Here is a 19,995-nt window from a genome sequence, read left to right as displayed (position 1 = left end):
TGGCCAAGTCCATTGCAGTCTAATAAAGCTGAAACTAAGGACTCCCTCTGGCTTGTTTTGAGTGAAGACAGAGTCTCACCATGTATTCCAGGCTGACCTAGAACTCTCATACCTCCTGCCTTGGATCCATTGTTTGCATTCCTTGTATGGCTTATTTGTCTGGATCCTTGCAGAGTGGCAGGCAAAAGTATACTCATTCAATGAACAGTGTCTGTTCAATGAAAATGTAAGCATGCGTTAAGCCACAACAAAGACAGAACTTCTGAAGGATTTAGCTGTGTTTATCTACAAGCTTTGAAACACTTTGACCTATGCTTATAACTGCAGTGACTTGCAAAATTGCTCGAATATCCCACAAAGTGTGCATTTTAAGGGAATAATGTCATTGTAATCCTAACCAGTCCTGAGTTGTGGTATTGTCTATTTGCTAACTGTTCACCATTAATGAAGAGATTGAATAATGCTCCCAGCCTCTCACAGCTAGTGAGTAATTCTGTCTGTACTCAAACTCGGGCATGCTTAAATCCAAGGTCATAGCATAATTTAGGAAACAGGAATAAATACTTTTTTTTCTGATGAGGGAGGCTGCACTACTGAGCATGGACCCAGGGAAAGCACTCTTTTGGTTGAGCCATACCCTTAGCCATTTTATTGGTATTTTATATTTTGTCTTCTAGATGGAGTCTTGCTAATTTTGTCCAAGCTAGTCCCAAACTCAGGATCCTCCTGCTTCCGCCCAGTAGTCCACAATCTAAATAATTCCCATAGAAAAAAATTTAAAGATTATTTAAAAACCCAAACCAACAATAAGGTGTTTTTCCAAATGATAAATGATAAAAATTCACATGTATGGAGCTTACCTAAAAGTAATACAAGTTTTTAAAGGTAATAATAAATATTCACAAAGTGTCTTGTTTGGACACTATTGGGACAATACTGTCAAATTTTCTTCCACAAGAATCTCTAGCATAATATAGAATTATTTGACCCAAACTGGTTCCATTTCCCAATCCATTGATACAAAAGCAGAAAAATGATGAAATAACTTAGGTGGACCTTGAGCATAATACTCTATAGTCTTTACTGATAAACATTTGAACATCTGAGACAAGAAAAAAGTAGAGAAATAAGAATGAACTGCACGCAGGTGGAGAGAAGCAGGGGAAAGAGGCAGAGACAGAAAGAGAAGACAAATAAAATTTTAAGCAGGGTCTAGTTTCAGCATTCATCTCCACAGTTCTCACCCTGACTTTCCAGTCTCTCCCCCTTAGCCTCACCTCCAGTCATCCTTTGAGAGGTTGATCAAAATATTCATCTCTTCATCTTCTTGCAGAAGCCGGTAGGCTGCACTTAAGTGGTGATTTTCCAGTACCGATCTGTCGTTGTAGAGAATGGCTGGATCTGACCTGAACAGAAAGCCACACACAATCAGTGAGGAAGGGGACCACTGAGGCCTGCTCAGCTAGCACGTACATGCTGGGAGGCACCATCATTCGCCCTATGTTTAGAAGCGATTATTTGCCCATGTAAGTGGAAGCAACTGAAAGCTAACCAAACACTAGAAGTTATCCATCCACACCGAGCAACATTCTACAACCCACTCATGGGCAGGAAGCCTGTGACATTCAGCCCAACAGCTCTGCATAGAATTATTTCATAACTAGACTCAATCAACTTCACTAGTGGCATCTAGTGTTTATTGGGCATCTTTCTTAATGTGGGTAATGTCAAACATCCTTTTACTTTCTGGAATGATTCTCCTTTTCCTTCATAGTTAATTCAATGGATGCAATGGTATGGATCTGTTCGCTGTCTGTGAGCCACCTCTGGTAGAAGCCTGATGCTAATATTTTCCACAGGAAAGACACAGGAGCTCAGTTGAAAGTAAGAAGCAGCCACTTTCTGACTGTTCTCTCTCACAAAATACAGGGATATATATTATTATAGCACCTTTAACTTAATGAAAACTTCAATTCTTACAGGTCCCCTTTGTGTCCCATGGAAGAAGCTGAATCAGCAGATGAGAGGTATCTTCTTGGAGCCTTGCAGTGGCCATATGTCAGGGTGAGGGGAAGGTGAGGTCTCCCCAGAGCAGGCCACTCCAAGATGGCATCCACCTGTCCCTGGCCAAGCTTTGGGGTGGATCTAGCCAACCTTGAAAGTGTTAGATATACTTATCATTTAACAGACCTGATTGCACACTTAGTTTTCTGAGTAGTGATCACCAGAAAGAGAAGACCACTTTACCAGAACCCCAGAGATTGGAGGGCATGAAGACTGTTATTATGTCAATCCAAGCCCCGCAAACCATCCCCTGTCCTTACTGCTTTAGTTCACATCGTTTCTACACAAACTCCCCACCACATAATAGAAATAGGCAGAGCACCCCATAAATAAAGCACTATAGTAGAAGAGAAACTGGTCCCCATTGGATCTGAATAAAATAAGAACTAGGAACCAGTGGCTGCTTCAACCCTAGCCACTGACTGAAGCTGACCAGACCCTTCTTCTGCAACTCACAGCCGCCATGCCAAAGAAAGCTGTCGAAAGCACAGCTCGCTGACTTCTGAAACACTTGGCCTGCGCTGTTTTGCCTCTCTCCAAACATGTCCCAGGCTCACCGAGTCTGAATGTGGAAATTGTTGGTGGTGCCCGTGTGTTCATAGTCATGGATGGCAGCTGAGAAGATGATGGCGAAGATCTCCAGCTCCGTCAGCCAGTTCTAAGAGTGAGACAGAGCAGTCAGATGACATGGCCCCAGTTCTGAGCAATCAGGTGACCTGCCCCTTCCTCAAACAGTGTTGACAACATGTCCACACTGCCACCTCTCCAACCTGCAGCTGTGAGCAATTGCCAAAGGTGTTTTCTGACACACAGTGAATTCATTGTATATGCTGCAGAATTGAGAAATGGAAGGGAAGGGGTGGGTCAAAGGGGGTGAAGATGTTGAAGTGATGACACAGATCAAGATGCATTATACACATAACTTGCTCTGTTAAATGGCAAAATATTCAATACATACCCTAAAATTAAGAGAAGGGGTAGGTTAGGAGGGGTGGGTAAGAATGTGGAAAGGGACAACATTGATCAAGACACACCATGTTCATAAACTGCTTTGGTGAATGGCCAACTCCTTGTGCAACTATTTAAAGAGAATAAAAATATTCAAAAAAAGTTCTTAATAAAGAAAAATAATAAGTTTTCCGCTTTGTTTGCTTTTGTTTGTGAATAGCCTGGGACTTGTGGTTTTCAAGCAATGTGCTAGGTTGAAAGAGTTAACTAGTAGTTTACCTTTTCCCTGAAAGTCAAGGAGACTGAACATGAAGACTTTAAAAGGTCTCAATCTTCTCCTGAGTTTCTCTCTCTCCCTCTCTCTCTTTCTCTCTCTCACGCACGTGCTCGTGTGCGCGCACACACACACAAACAAACACACACATGTGTACACATACACAAATATCATACACTGCCAAGCACAATGGAAGACCTACTGTCTGATTATGGTATGATACACAAGTAGTTTGAAGGGCCCCATCCCCCTAGGCGCTATCATGGTTGGCTGTGGCTCAGGGCTTTCCCAGTGTGCTCCCTGGGTAGCAGAACTAGTGTCACTAGTGCCAAAAATACAAATGAAATTTCTGGCCCCAACCAATGCTCCTGGCTTAATCATCTGTGTCTGAGGAGACCATCTGAAACTGTATGCTGGAGTTTGAGAGGACTTCTGCTCTAGAACCTCCCTTAGCTACTCTCCACTGATGGGTCTGGGGGTTTGCTGATATTTCCAATCCCTCTGTGCCCCTTAGCACCTACAGCCTGTGTTCATGACCCACGGGCTACTCTCTGGTGCCCTCTGCTCACTTTCACTAAAGGGTCATGGTGCTACAAAATTTGGTGTAGTTATTCCAAACCCTGTTGTACTTGGTTATTACCATTATACAACATGACATAAACCAATAAAAATGAACAGAAAAATGGAGCCACTTCCTTAGAACACAAATCCAATGCTTTGAGCAGTTACTAAGAGCACTGCTGTCCAAATAGGTATGACAACCGCCAGAACACTGAGAACCCATGTAAAAATCTAGCAATTGTGCATTCTGCTTGCTTCATGAGGGTCTTTAAAGAAATAAATCTAGAAATCTCAGAGAGGGGTATAGGGAAAATGTAAAAAAAATAAAATACTGAACTTGGCAGAACCCAGGAAAGAGTTTGTAATGTGTGCCTAAAATAAGGGCATAAAATATATTTATATGACTTAAGGTTATAGAAAAGGACTTTAAATGAGCATACATCTTTCTGATTCTCAGTTTTAGCCACTTCTTTCTATTAATAATTAACTTTTGTCATCATCTAAGAATATTTTTGAGAATTAAGGCCTTCTTGGAGGACAGGCATGGGGTACCACATGGCGTCCAAGAGCAGAACAGTTAATAAAATGGATTTCAAGAAGGAAAATCTAAAAATATCACAAAAAAAGTAGAAAGGCTGGGCCACAACCAGCATGAAAATTTCAAATGATTAGAAAACCAGCTCTTAGATTAAAGAAAAACTCAGGTGCACACAGACAAATGTGGATAACAACAGTTTCTGTGGAAAAGATGCAGACGTCTGAGTCAAAACTGAACTGGTATAACATGGCTGCCAAGTCTATTGGACACAGTTTCAGACTGTGAGACACCATTGTTAACCCTGGTGATGCAACAGAACCACCACCACCCAAAGCTGCAAACACATCATCAGTTGTACTCGTTGTAACTGATTATGGCCTGGCGATGACAGTGACAACTAGTGTCTACTATATCAAGTCCAGGAGGAAGAACACTTCACAGGTGATGGAAAACCTCCAGACTTCCCATGGTGGCAAGGCAATTCCTGGGAGTCGGAAATAAAATGTCATCTTCCTGGGCTCAAGCTCAACAAGCGTGGGGACATCCTTCAATAAGAAGTCAGTATCAGGACCTGATAGATGCAGACAGATATAGGTGATAGATGGATGGACAGACAGATAGAGACAGAAATGAGAGAGAGAGTTAGATATAGACAGATGATCAATATGATTGAGGTATGGTATTCACATATGAGAAATGCCATGGAAGCGCCTTTGAACAATTAAAATACACCGTAACAAAAATGAATATTAGAAAAGTAAAGTATGTCCTGTGGAGACTGTAAGATTGGGAGGCAGAGTGAATGAAGAGGTGAGTATGGTTGAAATATCTTCTGTCCTTGCTGGGCTTGGCCTGGGAAAGGGGGAGGGGATGGGAGAGTGAGGGTGGAGTGTGTCAGATCAAGGCACATTATGTGCATATAGGGACCTGCCACCATGAACTCCCTTGGACAATGAATTGGAGCTGATTTTATTAAGCCAGCATCATGTTTTGTGTAGTTCAAGAGTTATGCTCTCTACATACCGCCACTCCTGTCTTGTAGAGGAGGTAATGCACCGTCTGTGTGACATCGGCAGCATGCATTAGATTGTGGTAAGGGTTTTTGTGCTTGCTGTAGCCCACTTCCAGGGCCTCCACAAAGGAGACAAGTGCAGAAATGGGGATCTGAAAGAGAAGAACAAGCTTCATTCCCTCGAGGGGGCTGCGCAGGTAGAAGGCACACAGCCTCCCCCCTCCCCCCTTGCTCCAGGTGGAAATCACACGAGGAAATCACAGTGACTTACAATGAACAGAAATTACTGGAGAATTGCCAGATAACTTGAAATCAAATATGAGGGCCCTAGCTGCAGAACATCTGGCCCTGGGGCCCTGAGGAATGATGTCAGAATGATCTTAAAGAGCTTTAGTTTGATTGCCATGCAAACCAAGGACTTGCTGCACAAGAAGAAAATGAAGTGAGCTATTACTACGCTAATTTTCTGTATTTCCTTGTCCTTGTTCCTCTATAAATAGCCTCTGACATCAGTGGTGATGACGCATTGGGCGTTACGGCCTTTGACAGCAGTGACAATGAGGCTGGAAGGAGAAGGAGATGGGGCAGCCATGGAGCCCAGCCATGGCAGGCTCTGGCAAGCTCTGGGTGACTCCAGAAGATGGAGATCTGCAGCTTCTCCAGCCTCTTTCTTCTAAGAAGGCCCCGGACAGCATAGGATATAAAGCACCCAACACAGAACAACGTGCCCAAGCTACCTAGAGATATTGATAAGGAGCCTCTTGGTCATAAATCACAAGGATGGACAGCTGTGAGGTTCATTTGTTCATCTTTGTAGTGAGGCACTTACCTTAAAGCGGCTGATCAGGTCATAGCGTGTGAGAAGCTCGTAGAAAATGAATTTCAGAGCGTGGTCCCCACTGGCTTCATTGAGAGAGAAGACGTCAAAAGACCACTTGTCCACATCCTATGCGGACAGAGAGCACATGAGCGTATGCCCACCAACCTGACCGCCAGGATTCCACAGCCAAGGACTGTGACAGGCATCCACACAAGTCCACATACATCCACACAGGTTTACACAATACACATGTGTCCATACAGGTTCACACACGTCCACTCATGTCCACACACATCCACACTCCCCACACATCCATGCACATCCACACACTTCCCATCCCAGGCTTTATCACTTCAATCCAGTAGTCCTACATAGCCCTGGCTGTCAAAAGCTATTAGTTAGTGTGCAGAATTTCTCCAGTGTGCAGGGGGTGGTAGGCATTATAACAGATTGGTGATAACAATCATGAATGGTAGGAAGGTAGCCACATGTCTCAAATGAGAAAGCTGAAACTCAAGGTCCCTAAGCCACACTGCAGGAACCAGTGCAGGCACCCCAGCAATACCTGCACTCGGCACCCCCACACACACTGGGGCCATACATAGTAAGGACACTTGCACACATACATTTAGTGTACTTTGAGCACACTTCCCCCTCGGGGCTCTATCTTACTGAGCAAAGTGATTTTACACATTTATTAAACCTCACAACTCTAGAGCGTGGTATCGCTTCCCCAGATCTGACGGCAGCCAAGGAGATGACGTGAAATGTCAACAACAGATGGTAGCACAATTAGGCGATAATACCAGAGACTGACAGACAACATTGTGAACTCAAGTCATCCATGCTGCAACCTGGGCCCCACGCCCTCAAGACCTGGCGAGGAAGGACACAAGCCACACACAGCAAAATCTGTTGAAAGGTACTCAAGACTACCAGTGAAACTTTGGTTCCCAGAATTGGCATGGCCACGAATCCTCCATTGTCTAATCCTTTGTCTCATGGAAAAGCCACTGATAGCTCAGGGGACTGGAAAAAGTCTTTTCACACCAGACATTTTTGGCAGTACTAGGACTCGAACTCAGGGATTTGTGCTTATTAGGCAAGTTCTGTACCACATGAGCCACATGCCCCCAAGACCTTTTTGAATTCCTATCTTTTGAACAGGTTCTTACTTCCTTCCCAGGCTGGCTTGGGCCACCATCTTCCTATTTATCTTTCCTGTGTAGCTGGGATGACAGACATGTACTACCTGCTCAGCTCCTTGTTGGTTAAAATGGGGATCTCACATTCTTTTTGCCTAAGTGAGCCTCAAATCATGATCCTCTCCATCTTGCCTTTGGAGTCTCCAGGATTACAGGTGTGAACCCCTGTGTCCAGCCACATATGACAATTTTTAATCATGTTCTCCAGGATGAATTTCTTTTAAGAAGGAAAATCTCTCACTGGAATATCAAAGTAAAGAGCTAAGATTTATTCTAGTTCTCAGATGCTCTTCAACCCCTTCTTAACTGTGGTTCTCAAGATTAATAGTTCACCCAATCATTGTGGGCTTACTCAAAATACTGGTGGTCACACAGACTGAGAATCCTGGCCCTGGCGTCTGCATTCTAACAAGTTCCCAGTTTATCTGTCTTAAACATTCTTCCTATTTGCCAAATTTTGCCTGAAACAATCCCCATGGGAAAACCACATGAACTTCCCTTTATACAGCCTCAAGGAAGCTGGAGTCTGCTCACATCCTCACACTTAAACCTGGAGTCTGGCCAACCTGTCACTTCCTGAGTCACAGGATGATGTCCTTCTAAAATAAGAGGTGCCCCTGAGTTTCCAGTAACTGCACCCAGAAAACTGGAGAGAAATAACAAAAATTAGAAGCTACTATGTACTAGGGGGCGGGGGGAAGAGAAAGGAATGCAAATTTAGAACTGTGGTGTTTCATGATTCTCTTACTTAGATGTCATTTATGCTGTGTGCCCACAAGCATTAACACAACCATGGCATGGATAAGTTAGTGAATTATGTTCTCTATCTTTGAGGAAAATATCTGTCATAGAAGAAAACAATAGTGATTCTACATTGAAAAAAATCTTTCCTCTAGCAGATACCATATACAAAGGAAATGAGAATCTTTCTCTGTCCCCAACTCACCCCAACCAAAGTAAAGAAAAGTCTGGGGATCTGGAAAAATATTAAATCTTTAAAATGGTTTGAACTTCTAGTGGATGCCTATAAACCCAGCCACTCAAGAGGTGGAGACAGGAGAATCATAGACAGAACTTGTTTGAGCAGAAAGTTAGAGAGACCCTAGATCAAATATCAAGCTAGCCTGGCAGTACACATCTGTAAACCCAACTACTCAGGAAGTACAGATAGGAGAAAGAATTGCAGCCAAGTACTGGGCAAAAGCAAAAGACCCTATCTGAAAATATTAAGTGAAACAAGCAAAATGGGCTAAAGGCCTTCACATTAAACCCCAGTTGCCCCCCCCCCCAAAAAAAGGCTTTGAACTTTTCTAGTCAACAGAGGTCAAGGCCAAAGCAAACAGCCTAAATGTACAAATCAATAAGGCAATGCAAAGAAGGGCAGCAATTGAGAGTTAGTGCTTGCTTCAGGTCTGTACCTCTCCCTTAGACAACCTGTTTGCACCAGAGACTTTCCCTGCCCTCCCATAAAACAACAGCCTGTAATGTACACAAGTTGTCCTCCGTGGTTTTTTTTATTCTGCATAGAAAAGAGGGGCTGGAAATATTGCTTAGTGGTAGAATGTTTGTCTAGCACAAATGAAGCCCTGGGTTTGATCCTCAGTACCAGAAGTGGTACTGTAGCTCAAGTGGTAGAGTGCTAGCCTTGAGCAAAAGAAGTTCAGTGACAGTGTGCAGGCCCTGAGTGCTGCAGCAGCAGCAGCAGCAGCAGCAGCAGCAGCAGCAGCAGAAGAAGAAGAAGAAGAAGAAGAAGAAGAAGAAGAAGAAGAAGAAGAAGAAGAAGAAGAAGAAGAAGAAGAAGAAGAAGAAGAAGAAGAAGAAGAAGAAGAAGAAGACGAAGAAGAAGAAGAAGAAGAAGAAGAAGAAGAAGAAGAAGACGAAGAAGAAGAAGAAGAAGAAGAAAAGGAAGAAGAAAAAGAAGAGGGGGTGGGAAGGGGAAGGTTCTGGTAAATGTCTAAGTATTCATATCTCCTCTGTGTTTATGCTCATGACAAATAAGAGATTAAAGATGAGAATATGCTCTTAGTGATCCTAAGATCACTAAGGTCAATTGTGAAAACTGATGTGATTTCATAGCGATGTTATGACACATGAGACCTCATAAGGTTATCTTGCTGATTATATGGGGAACAGACTATGGATCACACTGATATAATGGGCATTAAAATGGACCCAGGGGTGGTAAAAGAGAAACACATAGATTCTCAGAGCATTCTCCCTTCTCCTCAGATTAAGGAAGCAGAGACAGAGACAAAAAAAAAGTGAGCATCTGTCTGTATGTCTACCTGCCCAGCTACCTGCCTATCCATCCATCCATCTATCTATCTATCTATCTATCTATCTATCTATCTATCTATCTATCTATCTACCTACCTACCTATCTATCTATCTACCTACCTACCTACCTATTTATCTTCTATCTGTTTCTACCTATCTATTCTATCTAGTTATCTAGTTATCATGTACCTATCTATCAATTCATACATCTATCTATATCTATTTGGGATCTATTGAGTTCTATCATCTATTTGCCTGTCTAGCAATCTATATATCTATTATGTGTCATGTGTCTTTCCCATATTTACCATTGATCTATCATCTACCTACCATGTATCTAGCTATTATCTATCTATTCATACATCTACCAATTTAATATCTATCATCTATTTACCTAGTATCTATCATCTATCATGTATCTATCTACCTATTTGTCTATTAGCATATATCATCTACCATCACATATCATCTATCCACCTATCAGCATCTATCTGTCTCTGTAGTACTTATCATCTATGTATGAATGAATGTGTGAGTGTGTGTATATATATATTATATATATATATAGCATATATATCTATCTACCATCTATCCATCTGTTGGTCTCTGTCTATCATCTATCATCTATCTATCTCTTTTATCAGTTAACTAGCTAGCTAGCTATCATCTATGGTCCAATGCATTCAGCTAGTGGCTCTGAGACAAGAAGAATTATGAATATACAGTCAAGATGTCCCTGAGGCTCATTTTGATGTAACTTTCATTCTCAATTCCATGAATAGGCAATTTATCTTCTGAAAACATCATCAGGTCATTGTTTTCAGGCTCCAGAGAAAAACAACATCTTTAACAGATCAGAATTCAAGATGCCCTGAGCAAGCAGACCAATTCTATGTGTGTACACTAGGTAGTGCTAACCAGCCTTGTGACCCAGGGCCCTTCCACATCTCTACTTGGGATTCAGAGTCAAATCAAGCCTGGGCAAATGGACCCCAAGACCAGTGGGTTGGAACCAGCCTGGAGTAGCACCTCCACTTTGAGGCTATAAGATACTCTGCATATTTCTATGAGGTAGCCTGTCAGGATTCACCTATTTAAATGCGAAATTTTGGGTGACATCTATGACCCCTTGGCTCAGTCTACTTCTTGGAAAAACAGCAGGAGAAAGGCAGAGACAAAGGCTCTAGTGGCCAGCACACTTGCATAAAGCAACATACTCCTAAGAGCTAAGGTGTTGTAAACACTGCTATCCAACTTTAGCTCTGCCTCTAACTCTATTTTTCCCTTAAATCTTACTGAGTCTTACTCTCTTCCAATTTGCCACATTTTTACTCACACCAATTGAGTGTACAAGGGAATTTTATGTTGACATGTGCATATACACATACAATGTGCCTTGATCAGATTCACCCTTCTGTCACCCTCCCCATGCACCTCTGCCTTTCCAAACCAACCTAAACAAGTTTAAACATACATGTTCGTTTGTAAACACACACTGTGCACACACATATTTTCACACTATATTCACCTTCCTCATCCTCCGCTTTATCTTCTTCCCTTTTACTTGTCCCCTCATCCTCTATAGAACCTGCTCTACATTCCTGTCACTCATTTTCTTTTACTTTTCTTATCTATAAAGTGGACTCAGAGTGGATAATCACACAACGATGCAATGACAATCACCAAAAGATTTTCCCATGATAGGCTTTGACCATATCATATTTGATGTCCATAAGGCCAAAGTTAGCAAATTTCATACAACCAGGCATTGCATACCCTAGAGAAACAGAAAGCGACAGAGCCCATGGTTTTGGTTTTGGTTTTTTTTTAATTTAAGAAAAATAAGGCTGAAAATATCATTATCCTATTGAAACCAATCAGAAAATGCCAATGAAAGCTGGATGTTAGGGATCATGAGCAAAAGAACTATGAATGGAATCCTCTCCTTTTCTAAGAAGAAGTTCCATCACACTTTTTATGAGGTGCCGTGTGCACTGCAAACCTTTCACTGGCCTTACCTTTAGTGCTTCAATGACTGCAGGGGGGTAGCTCAGCCCAACCATGTTTGATGTCCGTCTATACATTCTGGCAATATTGAAGAGGAAAAATGCAATTTTAAAAAGGGCATCTGCAGTCCACAATTCCATATTTACACAGTATGGTGACAAATCATGAGAAGCTAAAAATCTAGAGACACAAAGAACCTAAAGTTCCTTTTAGCAACTTTTCAAAGGAGCCTTATACCATTACATTCAAAAGAAATTAAAGCAACCCCAAATGCATAAACTACCCTAAATGAAAAAAGTCTATGTGCCCTAGGCTGGAAATTAAATTATGAAAGGTGTCATCTGCTCTACCCAAAAGAATTACAGAACAGTAGAGACAATTTTCATTATAGTTCTTGAACTTGAATAAAGTACTACTGTGCACAACCCACTTTACAATTATCAAAACAAGTAAGAAAGTTGTCCTATATAAACTCTGAACCTGCCATGCATTTCTAATGTATCATTGTAGCTAGAAGTGCAGCTCAAGTGGTAGAGTATCTGCCAAGCAAGCATAGCTCCTGTGTTTAAACCCCATGGTCAAATGCCCCTCCCCACCTCCCCTGCCCCCTGCCCCTAGTTAAAAGAATGAGTGTGGCTGTTAAACAGGGATTACAGGAAGAAATGAATCTATTTTGAGTAGCAGGGGAAATTTTTTTATTTCAAGGTCCAAGAAAATCAGAATGTCATGGAAAATGTACCCCTTTAATGAACTGTGCTCTCAGATCAGCAAATGCAAAGCTCCCCACCCATTCAAATGTGGACAATGTCCACATATTTCAAAGGATGGTGGATTAAATGGCTTCCTTCTTTAAAAATTAGAGACTGATCCAGGCACAGGTGGCTCATGTGTGTAATCCTATCTACTGGGGAAGCTGAGAATGCAAGGATTATGGGTTCCAAGCCAGCCTGGGTGAAAAAGCTAGCAAGACTCTATCTCAACTCATGGTTGATGCATCCCGGTAGTCCTAAACTATGCAGAAGGCTGAGTGTGGGAGGGTTGCAGACCAGGAGAGTCCAGACAGAAGAGACCACAAGATGCCATCTCTACCATGAGAAACTAGACCAGGGGCATGTCCTTGTCAACCTCATAAAATAGACAGATAACTGTTGGGGCATGTGCCTGGATAGGAAGTGAAACCCAATCTCAAAATCAACCAGGGAAAAGTAGGACAGGTGTGGCTTGGTGGTAGAGTGCTGGCCTGCCCAGCCACGGCCTTGAGTTCAAACCCAATACCAACTCCCCCAAAAGCTCAAACTAAATGCCCCCTGGTTAAGAAAGGGGATTCTGATCATGGGAGGTGGGGGGATGTATTCTTATGATATCTCAGAGATTAAAACAGATATGGTTCTTATCATTTCCCATTCGAGACTGTTTCCCACCCATTAATTTCCCTGTTTACAAATCTCACAGCTCCATAGAAGCCAGGCTTCCCATTACTGGGGGATGGCAGCTCCTTTTGCTGCTTTGTTCCTGAGTGATGATGAGCGCGACTTCTTTACCTCTCCACAAATATCCCAGCCTGCACCGCGTGCACGATGCTCTTGAACCGGGGTTTCTCCTCGCTTCTGCGGAGCATCAGCCCCATCTGCCGGGTGAAGGTGGAGGCCAGCCAGTCCCGGACCTCAGAGGGCACAGCGTCCGACTGAATGTCACTGAGCTCATCCTCCGTGTCCAGAAGTCGCCTGAGCAGGACAAACAAATGTGACACTAAGACTGAACTTGAATAAGGGCCCCTGGCCATCACAGCCACTGTTCACCCTGTACTGAATAAGGGCCCCAGGGTCTCTACAGCTGCTGACTACCCCACCCGCTGCGCAAGCACAAAGAAACTAAGTTGAATTGGACACACACAAAAGTACAGTATTATTGTGGCTCCCTGGATTGTAGTTTGGGTGTTGAATGGCACCAAGGGCCAATGTATTCAAGGCTTGGTTTCCAGCAAGTGATACTATTGGGAGATGGTGCGAACTTCAAGAGGTAGATCTTGAAGCCCTGCAGGTGTGACCTCAGAGGGGACAGTGGGCTGAGCCCCTTCCTTGTCCTCCCTTTTCCTTCCTGGTGGCCATGAGTTGAACAGCTCCTGCCATGATGGGCTACTTGCTCCAGGCCTAAAGCCATGAAGCCAATTCATCATAAAAGGGAATCACTCCAAAGCTGGGAGCCCAAGTTAAACTTTTCCTCTTCATAAGTCAATGGCCTCTGATGGTAGAGCAATGGAAAGCTGTCTGAGACCCTGAGCAAAGGACTCAGGGAGAAGAGGGGTCAGAACTGCCCCATCTCAGGCTGTCTAGACCCACTCAGCCTTGGGCTTCTCTGGCTGACAGATCCACTGGTCACAGTGTGCACACGCCAACTACTTAATCCTCTAAGGAATTGTGGAATTTGAATGAAATTTTTAACTTCCTTCTACAAACTCAGGCACAAGAAGGCTTAAATAATTCCATAGATGGACTAGGTATGTTGATTTTAAAAAATAATGAGCATTTGCCGGGCACTGGTGGCTCATGCCTGTAATCCTAGCTACTCAGGAGGCTGAGATCTGAGGATCGCAGTTCAAAGCCAGCCTGGGCAGGAAAGTCCGTGAGACTCTTATCTCCAGTAAACCACTCGAAAACCGAAGTGATGCTCACCTTGAGCTGAAGAACTGAGAGACAGCGCCCAAGCCTAGAGTTCAAGCCCCATGACCAACAACAACAACAAAAAATGAACATTTAAAGTCTTTACAAAATATCCTCCAACCACAGCAAAGCTTCTGAAGTAATCATCTTAAATGATGTCAATTGATACACCTTCTTATCTAATAAGATATAACTGAAACTTAAATGTCTAAATCCAAGCCAAATTGCTAAAGTAATGTAGTTTTAGAACATGAGTGCAATGAGTTAAATCATCAGATGGCTGTGTTTTGCTGGACAGCAAACTTGTCTATAGGTCAGGTAACTAGAAATGAACATAAATCCAATAGTAATTCCATACCATGATACGTTATAAAGCTGAATGGTTTTGCTTAATAAAGATATTTGTTTACTAGAACAAGGCAATAATATTAGGAACTTACATTGTTAGGATTTTAATAAAACCTAAAATTGAATGCTTGACCAATCTAGTCCTACTACAGTAAAAGTGAGCATTATAGAAGCAGATGTCAATGAAAAAGTTATTTTTTGTTTTTGGTTACTAAGTTGAGGTAAGAAAAAAACACACAATGGAAGAGATGTTGGTATTAAGAGTCCTTAAATAAGCCACAAGGCTTGTCACTGCCATACCAAGCCATGTGATCCTTAGGTTACAGAAAAATTAAAATTCAAATTCCATTTGCCCCCAACCCTAAAATTAAGACATCACAAATGCTGACAAAGCAGCATGTCTTATGAGAAACAAGAAAGACCTTTTATATCCCACATTTTCCAAAACAAAATCAATGTTTAGTATTTTCAAATGCATGGCTAGCACCCAGAACTGCTTTGATTCTTTTTGGACAATTCAATGGAAAAGTGTGTAAAGAAAACCAATGACAGACATCAGAGAAGGAAGGAGAGCACATGATCTTCCATCTCTCCAGGTCCTCAGCATTCAGACTACTGGGAATTAAAACCAGCCTTGTGTGCGCATAGTCACAGTATGCAGCAATCATAATGCAGGGGAGAAAAGTCTATGGATGTTTCAGATTTGTATTTGTATTTCTTCCTTCTATATCTCCTCCCCTTCTGTCCTAATAGTCATTTGAGAGAGTTCTGTCCATTCCTTTTACAGATGAAGAAGCACAGAGGGAAAGACACTTACCCAAACCAATCTCATTCCAAGGGCAGGAGTCTCACAAACCTTATACATACCTGCTGGAGAACAGTTTTTAAAAATACTGGACAGAAGATGTCTCATCACTTTACTGATTTGCAAACATCTTTAGCTTACCGGGTTTCATCAATGTATACAGATTCCAGCACTGTGGCTGCATATTCCAAATTCTTCTTCAGATCTACCACGGAGGCTTCCCCTCTCTCTAGCTGTTTCACCAAAGATCGTAACCTACAAGAAATGGAAAGTGATACAACTTCATTAGACTAGAGGAACAAAGAATTAGGGTGACACATTTTTAGAGTCATTGAATGTTGCTCTTTAGCACAATACAAGGATAATACTCATAGGGCCAAAGGAACAAGTCACAAAAAAACATAGTTTATTGTCCTTGCCAAATGAACAAAAATGTTCTCATAACCTGGCCCTAGAAACTCCCAACACATAGGAGTGTCCAAACTATCAGTGATTTTGCTTTTCCTTGGACTTCCATCTTTTTGGTTACAACTCAATGTGGTAAGGTAGAACCAGTGGCAATACCAGCCAATGACTCTGGAGGAATTCTCTGTGGAAAGAACTTCTTTCGGCCCTGATCCCCGAGGACAGCTTGAAAATATCCACTGGTAATAGAAGTGTGCTGAGAGTGGACCTTAATCCTCAAAACCCAAGAGGAAAGGACAAAACAAAACAATAACGGGAAAATATGACTCACAGAAGGAAGAACCAGGAATCCTATCTACCTATACTAGGATTTTCATAAAAAATAAACATAAACAGCTTTGATCAAAATAGGCTTTTGTAGGTTAAGGCAAAGCCTTCACTGAGCTGAAGAAAAAGGGTCAAATAGGCCAGAAAAAAATAGCCAGTATGTGTTATTGCAATTTTTTATTCCAAAGAATAGAAAAAAAGAACTTGAAAAGCTTTGAGAAAAAATATATTGCTTCAGAAGTTACAAATTCTGAAACTAGTCATAGACTTCTCTGAAGTCAAACCCAAAAAGTGACTAAAAGGTTTTGAGAATACACCATTGAAGGCATTTATGTCTATATCCCGTGGAGCTGCCAACAAAGATTGTAAAACCCACGAAGATATTCTTAGATGCCAACAAACTCAAAATACTATTGCTTATATGCTTCAATAAACAGATACAAATTCCTGGGCTCCCGGTAAGTGGACAATGGGTTTATGGACCACATCTAACTACGTCAGCCTTTGCAAAAACAGAAAACAAGTGCCTAAGGATTTCTGAAAGAAGAGGCTGACACAACATCACACTACAGACACAAGGACAACCAGACATGCAGATGAGGTGGCATCATACTATACTACAGACACAAGGACAACCACACATGAAAACACAGTAACATCGCAAGGCTCACACTACAGACACAAGGACAACGGGATTTGAAGACAAGGTGACATCACAATATCATACTAAAGACACAAAGACAACTGGACATGGAGATGAGATGCCATTCCATTTTCTAAACAAGCTCCTGTTTTAACATAAACACCTTCCAATGCCTAACTGTTCTATGACCTAAAAACTATCCTGTTTTAGCACTGTTTACAATAGCTAGGAAATGGAAACAACCCAGATGCCCCACCACAGATGAATGGATCCAAAAAATGTGGTATATATACACAATGGAATATTATGCAGCCACTAGAAATGACAAAATAATGGCATTTGCAGGGAAATGGATGGAGCTAGAAGGAATCATGTTGAGCGAGGTAAGCCAAGAACGAAGAGACAAACGGTACATGGTCTCCCTGATAAGTGGATGCTAAATCCAAAATGTTAGGTGATACGACAAAACTAACAGGACTTAAGAAACAAAGAACTCCCACTCATCTGGTTGAACCACTACTAAATATCCCCATGCTGCTGATCACATATATGGTATATAACATGTGAACACCGTTATATGTTATAGACTGTGATAGACAATTGGCTCCAGGAAAGTTAGAATGAACTTGTGACTTTAAATGAGCATCATTACTCCACAATACTGTGAAATTCCGGAAATCATGTAATCACTTAATCACAATCAAAAAAAAAAAAAAAAGAACCTCGGGGAAGGGAGGGAGGGAGGGGATGGTAGGGGGAAAACAATGGAGGGGGTAACAATGTTCAAGAGGAAGTGTACTCATTACCTCACTCATGTAACTGTAACCCTCTGTATAGTATCTTTACAAAAAAAAGAAACTATCGTGTTTTAACATAAACATCTTCCAATGCATGCCAGTTCCATGACCTAAAAACTAACAGTCCACAGAAATTCTGAACTTATGAAGAGCATTATGCAGGTTCTGGATTCACAGCCTCTACTTTAACAGCTCCCCTCCTGGGAGAGCAGGCAGCAAGGGAGTTGTGCGATGCACCAGGGAGCCAGACCCAGGCCGGGCACAGCGGTCCCACAGAGAAAACCTGGCATGGAGCTACATCCAGCAGAGCCCAGCCGCAGCTCTGAAAGGCTTTGTGTCACAATTCGTAGGAAATTGGCCAAGCAGGGACCGGTCACCAGCAGGATGGGTGAGCAGTGCCATTTATGAAGTAATGGACTGACCCACTGGAAAGTTATAAACAAAACAATTCCCAGCCAATGGTTTCAACAAACCCAAGAACGACATGACATGGAGACAGAGTGCCTTCAGGGTACACCAGAGGTACCCCCCACTTCTGAAATGAGCAGAGACTCAACCAACAACCTGGCAGGCAGTAGAGGAACAGACCAAATCCTTTGTTTGGGAAAATCTTCCAGCTGATGATCTGAGGCTAACCAAACACACAAAATTATCTAGAAAGTTCCGTATTAAGGACAAAGAAGGAAACCATCCTCCAAATGCAGAGAAAGGACTCACCTCTGAAACAAACAAACAAAAAATTCACTAGTAGAAGGAGAAATAAAATTCCGGGTAGCATCTGCTGTGGGCTCAATAAAATTCAAGAAAGTCTACATCTGTGGACGCTGGAATTGGTGTTATAAAAAGCGAGCATATTGAGAGGAGAAGCAATTAAAAGGAAATGAAATACGATAGTAAAAAAGTAAGAATTCTTTTTTTGAAAAGTTAAAACTAACCAAATTTCTAAGTGCCCAACTCCTGTTTGACTCAAGGAACCGTCCATGTTGGATACAAACTAGACCTGTCAACTGAATACTTCACAAAAACACCACTCAACCCCGCAGGAATTCCAGGTGGGCCTTCTGTCCACATTGTTGAGTTTAGCCCAGTATACAGGCAGCTACTCCACAGCCCCAGCCCACTCTCCACTCTGCCCCTCATCCCTTCACTCAGAACCCCTGCCCTGCCCCTCCCACCACCTCCTTCCTAAGACCAAAGGCTGCCATTTCTCAGCTTCTTCACCACTGCACTATTAGGAGACACCAGTCTTTGAAATTCCTCTAGTTCTGGGAATCAGCACTCTCGCCCATTCTCGCAATGTTGTACATTTTCCCTAGATCTGAATCCATCAGAAAATGAGCTGCCTAAAAATTAGCTGGGCCCTTTCATCGTCACATTGTAAAGTATTCTGTCCCACTTGGAGGAGAGCTGGGTGGGAAGGCTGGACAGCCTTTCTTTGTTTCCCAAGGGAAGTGGACCTGTGTGAATTGATTATCACCGAGAGGCTGAGGGCCAGGACCCACTGTGTGGCAGCAGTCTATATGCTGAGAAAGATGGAGGCTATCTATCTACCTTCTGAATACTGCCACAAGGGATGTTGGTATTGGCACCCAAAAGGAATACATTTTGAAGAACATTCATAACAAATTCACAAGGAAAAAAGAGAGAAGGAAAGGGGAAGGGGGGAGGGAGAAAAGGGAAGAGAAGGGGAGGAAGAATAAGGGTGGAAAGGAAGACCGAGGGAGGAAAGGAGGGGAAGGAAGGGAAGAGGAAGGGAAAGAGGGGAAAAGGACAATGAAAATAGCAGAATTCAAGTTTGTTTTCTGAGAGAACACTCGTGGTCTCCACTCTGTCCATTGCTGTTACTGCACTGCCAGACAACAGTTCCAGAACAAAGGTGTAGCACCATTTTTGAAAGAACTCAAGCTCCCCAGCCTTGGCTAGCTACCCTTGTTAGACAGCTTGAACTGTTCCCAGGGGACAGCCACCAAGCCCCCATCTCTTCATGCAACCAGTGTTCTCTTTGTACAACTTTGCACATGACTGAAATATCATGTTACCTCTGTTTTCCATACCTCACATGAGAAGTGAGTCCTGGATGCCGAGTCCCCAGCACCCAGGCCAGCCTGTGGGGCCCGCAAAGAAGCTGGTAGATGGGAACTGAGAAGAAGAAAAAAGTTTTGCTTTTGTTGCTTTCTTAATACTAAAGCAAACTTTTAGGACCCATAGGGTACATGTGTTGGGCTTAAGTCTTGCTAGAATTTAATTATCAGCAAAGTACAAGCAAGACTTAACTGGAATAAGACGCTACAATGTGCTTTCTGG

At 42.5% G+C, this 19,995-nt stretch overlaps 1 protein-coding gene across 5 annotated transcripts in view; it reads right to left on the bottom strand.

Moving 5' to 3' along the window:
- Pde1c (phosphodiesterase 1C) overlaps positions 1 to 19,995 on the bottom strand; it is a 258,131-nt gene that overhangs the window by 58,264 nt on the left and 179,872 nt on the right. For all 5 annotated transcript variants that reach the window (XM_070014239.1, XM_070014241.1, XM_070014240.1 and 2 more), the window contains 7 exons: positions 15,661 to 15,774; positions 13,248 to 13,430; positions 11,718 to 11,784; positions 6,227 to 6,343; positions 5,409 to 5,549; positions 2,622 to 2,722; positions 1,278 to 1,406 (listed from right to left, as the gene is read on the bottom strand). In XM_070014239.1, coding sequence (XP_069870340.1) covers positions 1,278 to 1,406; positions 2,622 to 2,722; positions 5,409 to 5,549; positions 6,227 to 6,343; positions 11,718 to 11,784; positions 13,248 to 13,430; positions 15,661 to 15,774 — 852 coding nt within the window. The remainder of the gene's footprint in view (positions 1 to 1,277; positions 1,407 to 2,621; positions 2,723 to 5,408; positions 5,550 to 6,226; positions 6,344 to 11,717; positions 11,785 to 13,247; positions 13,431 to 15,660; positions 15,775 to 19,995) is intronic.

The sequence above is a fragment of the Dipodomys merriami genome, unplaced genomic scaffold (genome assembly GCF_024711535.1).
Source record: "Dipodomys merriami isolate MVZ:Mamm:240054 unplaced genomic scaffold, mDipMer1.0.p SCAF_94, whole genome shotgun sequence".
Classification (NCBI taxonomy): Eukaryota; Metazoa; Chordata; class Mammalia; order Rodentia; family Heteromyidae; genus Dipodomys; species Dipodomys merriami.
This window is presented reverse-complemented; position numbering and strand designations above follow the sequence as displayed.